The 14,196-nt window shown below is 38.2% G+C and overlaps 1 protein-coding gene across 2 annotated transcripts; it reads right to left on the bottom strand.

Annotated features, from left to right (window-relative positions):
- Positions 1-4,149: 4,149 nt before the first annotated feature.
- Positions 4,150-9,919, bottom strand: LOC109912944. Of its 2 annotated transcripts, none has more exons than XM_048603222.1 (5): positions 9,820-9,919; positions 8,290-8,664; positions 7,413-7,721; positions 6,251-6,340; positions 4,150-4,361 (listed from the first exon to the last, which is right to left on the bottom strand). In XM_048603222.1, exons 1-5 carry the CDS (start codon positions 9,872-9,874, stop codon positions 4,213-4,215), a joined length of 978 nt encoding a protein of 325 aa, XP_048459179.1. In that variant the 5' UTR covers positions 9,875-9,919; the 3' UTR covers positions 4,150-4,212. The 2 variants fall into 2 exon arrangements, with proteins under 2 accessions (XP_048459179.1, XP_048459180.1); XM_048603223.1 differs by having other exon boundaries at positions 4,150-4,358.
- Between the last annotated feature and the right edge of the window lie 4,277 nt (positions 9,920-14,196).

Here is a 14,196-nt window from a genome sequence, read left to right as displayed (position 1 = left end):
CCTGGGATGGGGGTGTGCTGTATGCAACAGAGTTGTGCAGTTATAAGTTAAGTGTGTCCACAGACTCCAGGCTGCCTCTGATATCTGCAGCCTTGTGGAGTCTGTGGGTCATGTTCAGGTAGATTGCTATGGTCTTTATTGTCACTTTTTAGGTTATACTTCAGTCCCATTCCCCTGAGCTTTGGGGATCTAGTGCTGGGAGAGGTGGGCAGGTTGGAGGACATCTTCATGGGTCTACTCCGGGTCCTGGCCATAGTGGCCACTAACAGGTCCAGGCAGTGGGCCACAGAAGGGAAATACTGAACCTGACAGCCTGCCACACTGTGATGGTTGCATCTGCATCAGCATATTATTGGAGAGGGAGCATGGAATGTCTGGTGCACTTCAAATCTTGAGCTACATCATCCCATCTATTAAAATGACAGCTTAATCTAAAATTTGTAAGATTCCTTTGGGAATTTTTACTTACATTACAGTGCCCTCAAAGGGTTGGCAATTATAACTTTTGTTTAATTTGGTCAATTGGTTTTATTGTGAAAATAGTAGAAAAGTGGCAATACTCAAACCTAACCAAAAGCCATGAGCGGTTGCCACTACAAAATATGTCATCATGTTGGCTTCACATCTGCCTTAATCACCCCTTTCCTCAAACAAAAACTTAGCTGGCTTTACAAACTATTGTCCAACAGCAATCTCCCCTTCCACTTGTGTGAGATTGCCATCTCCTATATCAGTGCCCGTCTTTCTTGTTTGAATTAATCCAAACAGATTTCCGACCAAGTCAAAATTTCTTGTTACCGAAGTCACAAATGACATCCAATGTGATTCAAAACTGCCCCAGGCAGCAAAAACACTAAGGATATCAGGCCCCAGTTTCTGTCTTCTTACTAAGTAACAAATGTACTTCATTAATAAGTGCATGGGCTCAGTGTACAAGGAGGAAGATCCATACTTGTTACACATTATTTACAAATTTCCATTAAAAAGGAAACCATATTGAGAAGCCCCTTCACATTTTAGCTTCAGCCCATTGCTAGTTACCTTCTCCTTCTAACATGTTCCTAACGTCAGGCTCAAATTGCATTAAGAGTTCATAATGGCATGTTACTTATCAAAACCCTGTTGTTTTTACAATCCAAGCCTCTGTTTATAAAGCCCAAGATTCTGGGTGCTTTATGAACCTTTCTCATCCTGCCATACCACATTCATGTATACACCCACATCCTTCTGTTTCAACACCCACTTTAGAATTATAGCCTTTCTACCATGATGCTTCTCCTCATTCTTCCTGCCTACATGATCATTTATCACATGCCTATTGGTGGAACCTTGCTGTGTGCAAATCATTGACCAGGTTTTGCCACATCACAACAGAGTGATGTAAGGTATGTGATTTATAAATATTTTACATTGTTCATTTTGGATTTTTGGAATTTTGAACTAGTGGCAAATGATTTCCTGTGTGTCTAAAGGAAATAATGATTATCTTGTAAGTATTTCTGCAGTTATAGTGATTTCTTCCTAAAATAAACAATATAGTAGTGTCTTGGCGGCAGTGGGCATTTGCTTATATTGGGAGAGTGTTCAAGTGAACAAAGTAAATAGTAAAACATGAGGGCTTCAGATAGAAAGTTCTGGATTTTTTTCTTTGCGTTTAGGGAGACATCCATTGCTTAAAAGGTTTAGATTTTGGGCTTCACTTGAGCAGTATGTAGAAGTCTTGGCCGAAGCTTGAAATGTAAAACATTTGATCCTGGGAAAGGAAGGTAATTTAAGACTTTTAAGGAAGAGATTTATCTCAGTATAAGGAGTTTAGTTTAGTTTAGATGTTCCAAGCCAGAAGTGTTTGGTTAAAAATTCGATGGGGTTGTGTGAAGCTCAGCTATATGTTGAATCAAGGAAGAGGTTGCCAGATTCTCATGATCAGGAATTGAAATCATAGCTTAGTCAAACCCTGTGTGAGAAAGGAATTCTCTCTAGTATTTGAGAACTATAATTAGATGTTTTTGGTTAAGGGGATTGTGGTTTTACTATGTATTTCAAAATTTGTAAACTTGTATTATATGTAAATAGTTTGACCTATTCTATTTTATCTTAATTTCATTTGCATAATAAACTTCTGTTTTATTATAATCTACAGCATTGTGTATTTGTGTTTCATTGAAAGACCACTTCATTAGAATCAAAAAGTAGAAATGATCTATCAAGCCAGATGTGACTTGTTCAGTAGTAACATCAGCTGGGATCTTAACAACTGTGATTATACCTCAAAAAATATCATTCGTTGTGAAGCATCTTGGGATGTTGAGATTGTGATAGGTGCAATGCCATATTCATTAACAATTACAACTTGAGCCATTAAATTAACAACACATATTGGTATCACAAATAATGATTAGTCAAAAACAAGTGGAGTTAATGATATATACTTTACTACATAATTGGAATAGCGACAACAGTGAAAACTGTAAACAAATCATAAATTGTCTGAATGGTTGCGCCAGACAAAGGGATGGTTTCCTGCAGGCAGCAAGAAAGGAAAACGTGACATGCTGGCTGGCTGAATATTAGGTGGGTTTTGGTTTTATAATAGAGGGTTAAAATGTTTAGGTTATGTCAGCGGCATCCATGAGTCATATAGATCCTCAGGCAATCGTCTAGTTGCCTTGTATGTGGAATATATTCGCCAGTCATGAATATTCATTAGTGTGAATATTTTATAAAGATCTCTAAGATAAATTTAGCGGTACAGAAAAAAACTTGTGGCATTTGTGTAGCTTGTAGTACTTTGATTATGGAAAATAGAAGGAGTTGAAACTAATCATCAGTTCTATGGCTTAAGTCCATGAACACAAATGTTCTTATCTCACTGCCTGCTCTCTGTGCAAATGCAGAAATAATTATGGGTCTCATTCAGCAAGTACACTTACAGCCTCAGAGGAGTGAATGCAACAAAGAAGGACCCTTGCCACCAAAAAAGTTGCTTTTGCAACACCAGCCTCAGGCAGCACTGAAGGGAAAAATTGTTGAAGATTCAGCAATCCAGGAAGGCATTATTGAAGATAGGCACTGGCGTTTGGCAATAAAGTAATGTTCATGACGCAAAGCTGCATTATTTGGTCCAGGAGATCTTTTCTCACTTACCAGTAATTGCAGTGTTGTCAGCTAATGTAAGGTTTCATCAATGTAAAGCTTCTGCTGCTGTGGATTTGTATGTGTTTCCTTTATATGTTGCTAGTGCTTAGATTTTTAGTTATAATTGCATGAGAAACAGGAAAGAGCAAAAGAATGCAAGTGGTATGGATGCCACGGTTAAAATTATGCCCATTATTTCCTGGCAATGCAGATAATGCAAATTGTGCACTAAAATTTCATACTTCTCCGTTCTAGCTATAGCCCACTCCGTTTAACTGAGGTTTAGTTGAACATTATGGTCTGTATTTGTCTGACATTCATACAGTGCATTCTTACTGTTTTCTCTTCAAAAGTTTGTTTTTTAAATATGGGGCATAATTCATTTTATACCAATGATTTTTTTTTAAAGTAATAGGTTGAAATTGCCAAAAAGTTCTTTCTCATGCCCTACGTTATCATCTTAGCTGTATTCTGAACCAGCTGATCATTTAATGTTGTTATTGCTGCAGATGGATAAGTCCCAGGGGATGAAGGCTACCCTTTGCTGGGAGAAGATGAATCCTTGACTGGGGTAATAATATGTTGATGTAGTAAAGGATAATTTACTTTAACTTTAAACTGTATTATAATTTCAAAAGAGACTATATGCCTTTAATTAAATTATGCTCTTTGCTGTGTAGAATATTATGCTGTGATACTCCAAACAGAATAAAAGTACACTGATAAGAAATTAGTAATGAATAACTTACGACAACAGAACCTTACAAACAACATAGTCATGAAAAAGTTCAGTTTAAGAAACATAAGCAAACATTTTAAGGTCTCTGATATGATCAGAATTAGGAAAATATTCATTCCAAACAGGTGCATGTTAAATTGTGCAACACATTGGGTATACTGCCTCAATTTTTGCCTTGCATACCTCTTCAAAGCTTATATGACACAATGCACAAAGTGGTCCCAAATGTAGGCCAGAGCCCAGCTCCAATACAGTAATTTACAGTAATAAGACAAACAACAATATCAAATTATGAAATGACTGCTTCCCTTTCATAACATTGCCACCATTTCATTTTATTAAAATGTATTTTCATATATTCTCAAAGGAAAGTGATGAATAAAGCTATAATTTGAATTTCGATTAAAATCCTGACTTGATACGGGAGTCTCTTGAGTTCTTGATGTAGTGCCAACATTAACATAGATCTGATTGTCTTCAGGTTCTGCTAACAAGAAAGAGACGTTCTATAAGATGTAATTTATTTTATTTATTTCATGTTGTGATATGAATACACTTAAAGCACTGACAGTAACAGACAAATCTGTATCAGTTCTCTAAATGAATGCTGGAAAACCCATGCCAAAATGTCACTTTTATTATTTTACACTAGTACAGGAAGTTTCTTTCTGATCATGAGACTCTTATTTTATGGCATTGCTAGCATGACTATCATTCAGCTTCAGTCATGTCATTTGAGAAACTCCTCAGCTCAGGCATCAAGAACAGCTCTTTAAACTCAACTTCAAATTTTAGCTGCCTGCCAACTTATTACTTGAAAAAGTGTGATCTTTTCCTTTCACTAAGGACTATAAATATAAAACTACTCACAAATGAATACTCTCCGATTTTATGATCGATTGACTACTGCCAGGAAACACAAGTCATTATTGTTGCTTATTTACATGTGGATGCAGAATATAGTCTCTCAGAGCTTTACACTCTTGTGATGTTTCCTGTTTCCTGTTTGATATTGGGAAAATTAGGTGGACTTAGTAAAAAGGCAAATTGTGCATGGTTTATGGAAGGGATATCTGAATAGCTGAATGAGTCCATTTGTTTCTTCACTTCTTATTACTTTACTGTTTTTCTTCCTGTCGGGTGCTAACTTCTCACTTGCTTTTCTATAACAATGTGACAACCACAGATTAAATGCTCTGTGAGTGAATATATTTGCACTGAACTCTGAGTTTAATTGTATAAATCACATATATACTTTTAATGCACCCAGGACAGTGGAGAAAGATAGACAACTTTACATGTGAACAAATTGTATTTATATTGATAATGTATAAACTAATTACAGTTCTGGGTTATGTTTCTACATATTTGGAGACAGTTTAAACAAATAATTAATGACACAAAGTCATTGACCTGAAGTGTTAACTCTGTTTATCTCTTTCCTGGTCTGATGAACATTTCCATCATTTTCTGCTTTTATTTAATGTAAACGGTTTCTGGAATTACAAGTGGTTTATTTCTGTAGAGTACAATTCTCCATTTTGGCTCCCAAAATTAAATTATTACCTCATACTTCACCAATACGCACTGTGTATCAGACCCACTATCAAACCAACAATACCTTCACTTATATTCGTACGCTGCTGTTAATATAATAAAATGTATCAAGATACTTGACAGGAATGTTATGAAATAAAATTGAACACAAACTCACACAACATGATGAGAAGCAGAGTGCTGGAAATTTGATCAGAAAGGTAATTTTAAGGAATGTCTTGACGGAGGAAAGAAAGCTAGAGAGATATAGAGTTTTAGGAGGAAATTCCAGAGTTCAGGGCCTGGACCACTGTAAGAATGACCACCATTGAATTTGAAAAAAGCAGCTTTGTGAATTTTATGAAAAGTGAAGGCAATATCAATGTGAAGCACACCTATGTTATATTATAGCATAGGACATGCAGAATAAATCAGTCTCTATGCTGCCTCTGTCTTAAACAATCTCACAGAGTACCCCACAATGCCCTCTTGTGACCTTTTCCAGTTCCTATAATATCCTTCTTTGTCTACTCTGTGAATGCCAAAGGCCAACATTGTATTCAGCGGCCATATCCAGTTGGAACTGCTTTGAGACGGTTGGTTTCAAATATGAAAAGACAGCATTCTAAACAAGTACAGCCAGCTATCAATTATACAAGTCAAACAGTTGTACAGAGTGGGTTTAAAATTCATTCATCTCCTGCATACATCCACATACTGGAACACAGATTAAGTCTGAAAAATTGTGCAAACAGTAATACTGCATTTATTTCCACAAGCTATGTACAAAACTTAACTTTCTTGGTTTATAATCAAGGATTCAAATTTCCTGGATCTTACCCTTTTTTGAACGCTTTAATAGAAAATAGACAACTGCAGTTATGAGAATTGGACCCAGAGAAGACAACACCCACCATAAATACTCTCTACCTGTGAAAAAAAACAAAAGAAAGCCTATGAAGTCTTTGTCATTAGCAGGTCATCTGATAACCCACATAATAAAATACTCCCAAGATCAAATAAATGTTACCATTCATGTTTATATTGATCTAAGTACACAGAAATATCTGTGAATGTGCAAAGTGTAAAGTGAGCACAGGGTCACCTAGTATCAAGCAAGATTTCAGAAATACTCCAACGTAAACAGTTAATACATTGTTAATTAACTTCTGAATAACAAAATACCGGGTGAATATTTGGTTTGGAACAAGGCTAGGTATCACTGTTATTAAATAGTTGTTCATTGCTGTCCTACAACACTGGAAGTTAGTTCAAGGCGAGATAAAGCTAGGCTGAGAGTAAATAGCAGTTTAAGGGGAGATAATTGTGAAGAGTATGATTCGGTGCAGCAGATAAGGCCTACACCTTCTTTGTGGAACCAGGGAATCCTTTTCACTTGTCACACTAGTTATTAGTTCTTGGGTCAGGTCCTGTGTGTCCCTCTGACCACTGCCACGAGGCACTACTGCCCACTCCAACTCCCCACAACCACAGAATACCTCACCCCTGCTCACTGCAGCCTCAGATCCCCGCCACTCCCTGCACTGACTTCCATTTTAACATTGACATTAGGTGCTGTTAACTAATGCAACTGAACCTTAACTACCTTTGAGGTGTTAACTTATGCTATGGAATAAGAAATTATTCATCTCCATTTTAACTAGAGTTAGTTACGATTCCCAATTGGTTTCTTAATACTTTCTTTGATTGTAATTCCTGCAAATAAACCAGTTGGTAGGTTTAGCCAGAGCAATCAGACAGTATGAAGCGGTTTCATTTCAGTAAATTACTATTTCTGTGCTTTTCATTTTCAAAGTCACTAAATCAATAAGAGTTCAGAGAAATCAGGTCTACTTATCGAATCTGCAATTTTCTTTCAATTCAAATAAGATTGGAAATAGAATGAATCCTAAAACTCCTGGACTATGTCATTTTCTCATTACAAGAAAGGACAGAAAGATTTTAAAGTGAAGACGGTAAGAGAACTTTAAAATTGAAATACCTTCCTGTTGTTCGTCAAACGGTATGGTGAGTTTCCTAATGAGAGGGATTTGCAACATCGACTGATTCACATGACATGAATATACATCCCCTGCCATCCAATGGGAGAGGTTGACATAACTTGTTGCAGAATTGCTATTGTTTGAGGTAATAATAGGTCCAGAGTCAATCCATACTGAGCCTTCTTTTCGTTGTCTTCTCCACCTCAATTGTACATCACCAGGATAGAGGTTCTCTGCTTTACAAACCAGTTGTACACAACAGCAATTTTCAGGCTGAGGAAGAAATGTAACTTCAACCACTGGAGGAACTTGAGAAAAAAGATAAAATAGAGAGTTGTGAATCGTGGACTCATAGAAGCCCTACCATGTGGAAGCAGGCCATTTGGTCCATCAAGCCCATACTGACCCCGCTGAAGAGCATCCCAACCAAACCCATTCCCCTACCCTATCCCTGTAACCCTACATTTCATTTCCCACGGCTAATCCATCTATCTGACACATTCCTGGACATTATGGGCAACTTAGCATGTCCAATCCAACTAACCTGCAGATTTTTACATAATTTTGGAAAATAAACTACTTCATTTTCAATTAATTTATAAAAAAAGCCATTGTGAATGGCTATGATGGCTGTGATGTTGTTCCCACAACTTAATACTGTACATTAATCCTATTAAACAGGCAAATATTTAGGTTATTATGTTGTTAATAACATTTAGAATTTTTTTTTTACAAATACATTTACAATTTATTCCAACTTATGACCAGCAGAAGTAATTAGATGAAAATACAACATATATATGTGATTAATGCAATAACAATTATACCCATACATTTTTATATAATACACACATACGTAACAAAAATAACTCATACCTGCTACTATGAGGCTTGTTTTGTTTCCTTCTATTTCTATAGTAGGCGGTGGTATATGAAATGCAATCTTACAATAATATAGATCTGAATCATCCACTTGGAGATCTTGGATGATAAAGTGAGTAACACTAGCATTGAGCTTCAAAATGATGCTCATTCGATTATCACAGAGAGGATTCTGTATCAGCATCTTATTTATATAAGTTATACTACATATTGGATTTTCGACTTGTTTACTCCTCCACCAGGAAACATGCATCCTTTCAGCCTTCTTATGAATGTACCAGTTGGAAAAAGTGATGTTAACACTTTCTCCCTTGAATGCTCGGAGAACAGCTGGAGTTTGGAAAACTTGGTCTTCACAATATATTACAACTGTTCCAAAGAAAAATCAAACTGAATTAGCATCATTAATTAAAAACAAATCAAAATTATCTCTGGGAATTTGCATACCTATTTGAAGACATAGGACTTTAATAGATTGAAATAAGATCCTTTACTGAGGAAAACATTACATGAATTCAGCAGATCAACATTTGCAGGGTGCATTATTTTTCTTTTGAATCAAAATTTGTTTGTAGGCAAGAATGCAGTTAAGGTATGAAACCCCAATAAATAGCACAACCAATCAATAATCTCTTATGCAAAGGCATGTCACTGTTTGATTTTGTAATACACATTTATGATAGGGAGATGTTTATATATTCATTTCAAAGAGCAAGATGTTTGTAATGTCAATGATCTTTGTCGCAAGAGTTTATAATGTCATTGTTTGGTTCAACAAGAATTTGGCCTTGTCTCTTCTCAATTTAAATTAGGAAGCTTGAGAATGGTAGAATTGAGATTGCTGCCCCTAACTGACCGAATAGGGTGTTTCTCATATTCCAACAATGACCATTGTAAAGAACCTGCACAGTACTGTTCAAATGCCAACATCAGATCAGTTGATCAGTGCTCTTACTGTCTTGGATAGTTTACTCAAAGGTAAAACAAAATCGTAATGACATATTGCCTACACAGAAGAGTTTTAAACAAGTTTAATGTCTGCATAAGGATAAAAGTGTCTGCTTAAAAAACACTGCTCACTTACTACCATGCTCACCATGGAGATATATTCACAATACCGCTAATGCAGTGAGGTTTAGGATGAAAGTTTTGATTTTGATTACATTTGGTTACATTTGTATGAAAATGTCATAGGTAGTGGGAAAGTGGAATTCTAAAATTAATACCATTGCACACACCTCAACAAATTTTTTCTGACATTTCAAACACTTCTTTTTTCAAAGTCAATACAGATTCCCATCTAAATAATCTAGTTTCCTGTGAATGAAGACAGGTCAACATTTGGTGCTGTCCTGTACAATATTTAGGCCAGCTGAATGTTTGACAAAAGAACTCCTGCAAGGCCTTAATACAAGAAATTCAAAGATCAAAAAGTGACAATCAATATCAGCAGATACATTAAAATGTTAGGTAAACTGTTCTTTCAGATTTGCTAGCTTTATCAGCACAAAGAAGCATCCTTACCCAAATGAATCATGAGGAGAATCCACTTAGTGAAACAGTTATCAGCTGAAGACATTTTGCTCAGCACATGTAGAATCGAAAAGTTGAGAACTAGTTCTGGTATGATAGGTGGGTGTGTGCAACCAAACTTCTGCTAAAAAAGTAAAGTGTGGGTTTGTACGTCAGCCTTCCTGTTTGGATTGACCTTGTGATGTTTATCTTTAAATGCACCTCAACAACGAAATAACTTCTTAAAAAGAATCAGTGAAAAGCATGTCTAAGTGCGACAATTTATTATTTGTTTCTGCTATAGCCAGCAGATCTTGTGTACTTTGCATTAGTTTTCCTGGCATCTCACGTATACAACCAAACCTATTTCATTTCAGTATTTCAGAATAACTGGGTATGTTGATACGAATTCTTTCCTTTTATTCCCTTCTCAATAAAGGAACACCTCTTCTGGCAGTGCGTTCCAGGCTCATACCACTCTCTGCCTGAAAAACTTCCCTCGCACATCTCCCTTAAACTTGCTCCCTCTCACCTTGAACCTGTGCTCCCTTGTAATTGAAAATTCAACCCTGGGGAAGAAAAAATAACTAAATGATTAGAGGAATCTTCTTTGATAAAATTTATCATTCCAATAAATGAATGAGGAAGGGGGCTAAATTAAATATTTGCCCAAATAAAAGCATCAGACTGCAGTGAGCAATTACCCTGCCCTTTTCAAACGTAGTCGGTACACAAATTAATCACTCTCTGATTCTGGTATACTGCCCAGCATGAGGTGTGTGGTTGAATGGCTGCAAACCTCAGCTGGAGCCGAGTTTCATCCAGGATGGAATGAATTTAGATCTAAGCTGTATGACTCAAAGTCAACCTGCTTTTCTTCTGCTAAAGAGCGTGGGGGAGGAATTAAATACCATCAGTATCACTAAAGAAGTAGCATTAGGCAAACTAGTGGGGCTAAAGGTAATTAAGCCCCCTGGCCCTGATGGCTTGCATCCTAGGATCCTAAAAGAAGTAACTACAGAGATGGTGGGTGCATTGATTGTACTTTTCCAAAAAGGTTTGGATTCTGGAGAAGTACCGGAGAATTGACCAACTGTCAATGTGACATTCCTTTCTAAAAGGGACGGAGTGGGAAAGCAGGTAGCTGTAGGCTGATTAAGCTAATATCTATTGTTGGAATTAATTATTAGGCAAGTAATAGCAGCACATCTGGAAAATTATAATCCACTCAAGCAAAGTCAGCATGGCTTCAAGAAAGTGTAATTGTGACTGACTAATGTATTAGTGTTTTTCAAGGAAGTCTCAACCAGAGTGGATAGAGAGGAACCAGTAAATGTGCTGTATTTTGACTTGCAGAAGGCATTTGACAAAGCACCTCACAAAAAACTAAATCGTAAGGTAAGAGCTCACAGTGTTGGAAATATCATTGATAGAGTATTGGCTAATGGGCAGGGAACACTGAGTGGGGATAAAGGGTTCTTCTTCAGGTTGTCGACTCATGACCAATGGGTCCACAGGGATCAATGCTGGGACCATAATTGCTTACAACATATGTTAATTACTTGGAGGAAGGAAGTGAATGTACTGTAACCAAATTTGCAGACGACACAAAACTAGGTGGAAATGTAAATTGTAAGAGTGCTGGGTAAGCGAGCATGATGTTGGTAAATGGAGTATAATGTGGGAAAATGTGAAGTTGTTCGTTTTGGAAGAGAGAACAAAAGAACAGAGTATTATACAGGCAGCACGGTGGCTCAGTGGTTAGCACTGCTGCCTCACAGTGCCAGTAACCCCGGTTCAATTCCAGGCTCAGGCAACTGTCTGTGTGGAGTTTGCACAGTCGCCCCGTGTCTGTGTGAGTTTTCTCTCACAGTCCAATGATGTGCAGGCTAGGTGGATTAGCTATGCTACAGTGCCCAGGGATGGTTAGGTGGGTTATACAGGGGTAGGGGAATGAGTCTGGGTGGGGTGCTCTTCAAAGGGGCAGTGTGGACTTGTTGGGCTGAATGGCCTGTTTCCACACTGTAGGGGTTCTATGATGATGCCCCAAAATAATTTTAAAATTTAACAGTGTATTATTTAAATAGATAAAAACAGCAGAAAAATGCATCACAAAAGGGACTCGGGGATACTGTGCATGAAACACAGAAAGCTAGCACACAGGTGAGGCAGGTAATCAGGAAGGCAAATAGAATGTTGGCCCTTATTTCAAGGTGGTTAGAATATTAAACTAGGGAGGTCTTACTGCAACTGCACAAGGTGTTGGTGAGACCACATCAGGAGGACTGTGAGCACTTTTGGTCTCCTTATCAAAGGAAAGATATTTCACTGGAAGCAGTTCAGAGAGAGTTCACTAAGATGATGCCCAGTGTGGAGGGATTGTCTTATGTGCAAAGGCTAAACAGGCTGGGACTCTACTCCCTGTAGTTTAGAAGAATTAGAGGTGATCTCATTGAAACATATAGGATCCTTAAGGAGCTTGAGAGGGTAAATGCTGAGAGAATGTTTCCCCTCATGGGAGAGTCTAGGGCCAGAGGACATAGTCTCAAAATAAAGGCGCACCAATTTAAGGCTGAGTTGAGGAGGAATTTCTTCTCTCGGAGTGTTGTGAATCTTCAGAACTCCTTTTCACAGAGATCTGTCAGAGTAGAGACCTTGTGTATTTTAAGGCTGAGATAGATAGATCCTTGATCAGTAGGAGTCGCAAGGGTTACAGGGGAAGGGCAGGAATGTCAGCCATGATCCTATTGGATAGGGGAGCAGGCTTGAGGGACTGAATGGCCTACTTCCATTTCTATTTCTAATGGTTATTAATTAGTACATCTCGCTTAATTAATATTCAGCTTCCTGTCTTACCAAACATGTCAAACAAAGTAGACATTGAGAATTCTCAACATAACATTTAGAGTGGGCACATGGTGACTTCAGCTTGGCACATGCTCTAAAGGACCACGGTGCTGGTTACTGGGCACCAATACTTTAGGGCACTCTCAATGGGCACTGGCCAATGCATCCCAAATTCACACACATTGGCATATGACATGTGCCAGAACTAAGAACCTTTATGGTACACCTCTAATCCACTTACAGGATGGTTCTGCACTTTAATGATCTACCTTAGCCTGGACTGGCAGCAAGACCAGCTCCATATTAGCACTATGTACTATCTACAAGATGCAGTGCAGAAATTCATCACCCTTCGACAGCACCTTCCAAAATGACAACAACTAACATCTAGAATGAAAAGGACACAGATACAATGAATTGCCACTACCTGCACGTTCCCCTCCAGGCCATCCACCATTCTGACTTGGAAATATATCACCATTTCTTCAGTGTCACTGCATCAAAAACCTGGAACTCACTCCCTACAACTTATAGCTATTGAAAATCAATGAGAACCGTATGTCACGTGTCTTCAGGCAGGCCCATTGCTAATCAGCAAGTAACTGGGCAGCAGTGGGCCTTGCATGCAATCAGACTCTCGACGGGGTGGATGTCCCTCCGTCAAAAACTGCCAGCCAATCAGAGGCCAGCAAATCTTTCTTGCTCAGCAAACCCACCAGGGAAACTGTGGCTACTATTAGTAATTCATCTACGCACCCAAGGCACAAGGTCACTGAACGACTGGGGGAAAACAGATGGGTGCTGTGGGAGAACAGGTCTCAGAAGGGGGGATTTCCAGCAACATGGGCAGGGGTTGGTACTCAGGGGACTTTACCCCTGTCCCCACCCCTGTAACTGAAGTTGGGTCTCTTAAATAAGCACTGTGTGCCTATGAAGCCCATAAGCAACTCTGATAGAGTTTTATTTTTGGACTTCTCACATGGCAACCCTTGCCCACTGATGCCTGAATGAAAACTAGCAGTTGCGGGATGCAGCCCTTGAGGGCACTAATTTCCCACTTATAGTCTTCAATTGGCAGGAAGGTCACCCACAAGCCATCTTGTTGTGGATTTGATCGGGGTCAGAAGTGGGACATTGACCACGTACCACCCTCCAACTTGATACTGAATGAAATGCCTTCTCACCACCAAATTTGCTACAGTAAGTGAAATACATAGGTGAGTTATTAGAGTTGGAGGGCACATGGCAATAAAGTTCAATTCAGAAAGTGGAAAATTCTATATTTGTATAGGAAAAATATGAAGTAGTAAGTCCTCATTTATAGTTAGCCATTAAACAATATTTTGTTCGAATGTCAATAAGTTAACAGGGCCTGTAATCTTGTTGTGCATCACAAGATTTGTTTTAACATTGTGTCCCATGTGGTTTGTGTTACTTTGGAGATGCCTGCCCCATCCTCTAACTCTCCAACTTGATACTGTCACATCGTGCCTATAACTTTCTGATGTATGGCTTCAGCCTCAAAAAGCCTAGTTGCCAAGG

The sequence above is a fragment of the Rhincodon typus genome, chromosome 11, assembly GCF_021869965.1.
Source record: "Rhincodon typus isolate 14 chromosome 11, sRhiTyp1.1, whole genome shotgun sequence".
Classification (NCBI taxonomy): domain Eukaryota; kingdom Metazoa; phylum Chordata; class Chondrichthyes; order Orectolobiformes; family Rhincodontidae; genus Rhincodon; species Rhincodon typus.
Note: the sequence above shows the minus strand (reverse complement) of the source record. Positions and strands in the feature narration are given on the sequence as shown.

Excerpts from the sequence above, each read along its gene's own strand:
- LOC109912944 (XM_048603222.1), bottom strand. The coding sequence starts at position 9,874 with ATGTCTTCAGCTGATAACTGTTTCACTAAGTGGATTCTCCTCATGATT. Across the intron at positions 7,722-8,289 it reads AACAAGCCTCATAGTAGCAG|TTCCTCCAGTGGTTGAAGTT; the intron begins GTATGAGTTATT and ends TTTTTTCTCAAG. Across the intron at positions 4,362-6,250 it reads ATTAAAGCGTTCAAAAAAGG|CAGAACCTGAAGACAATCAG; the intron begins GTAAGATCCAGG and ends CTTTCTTGTTAG.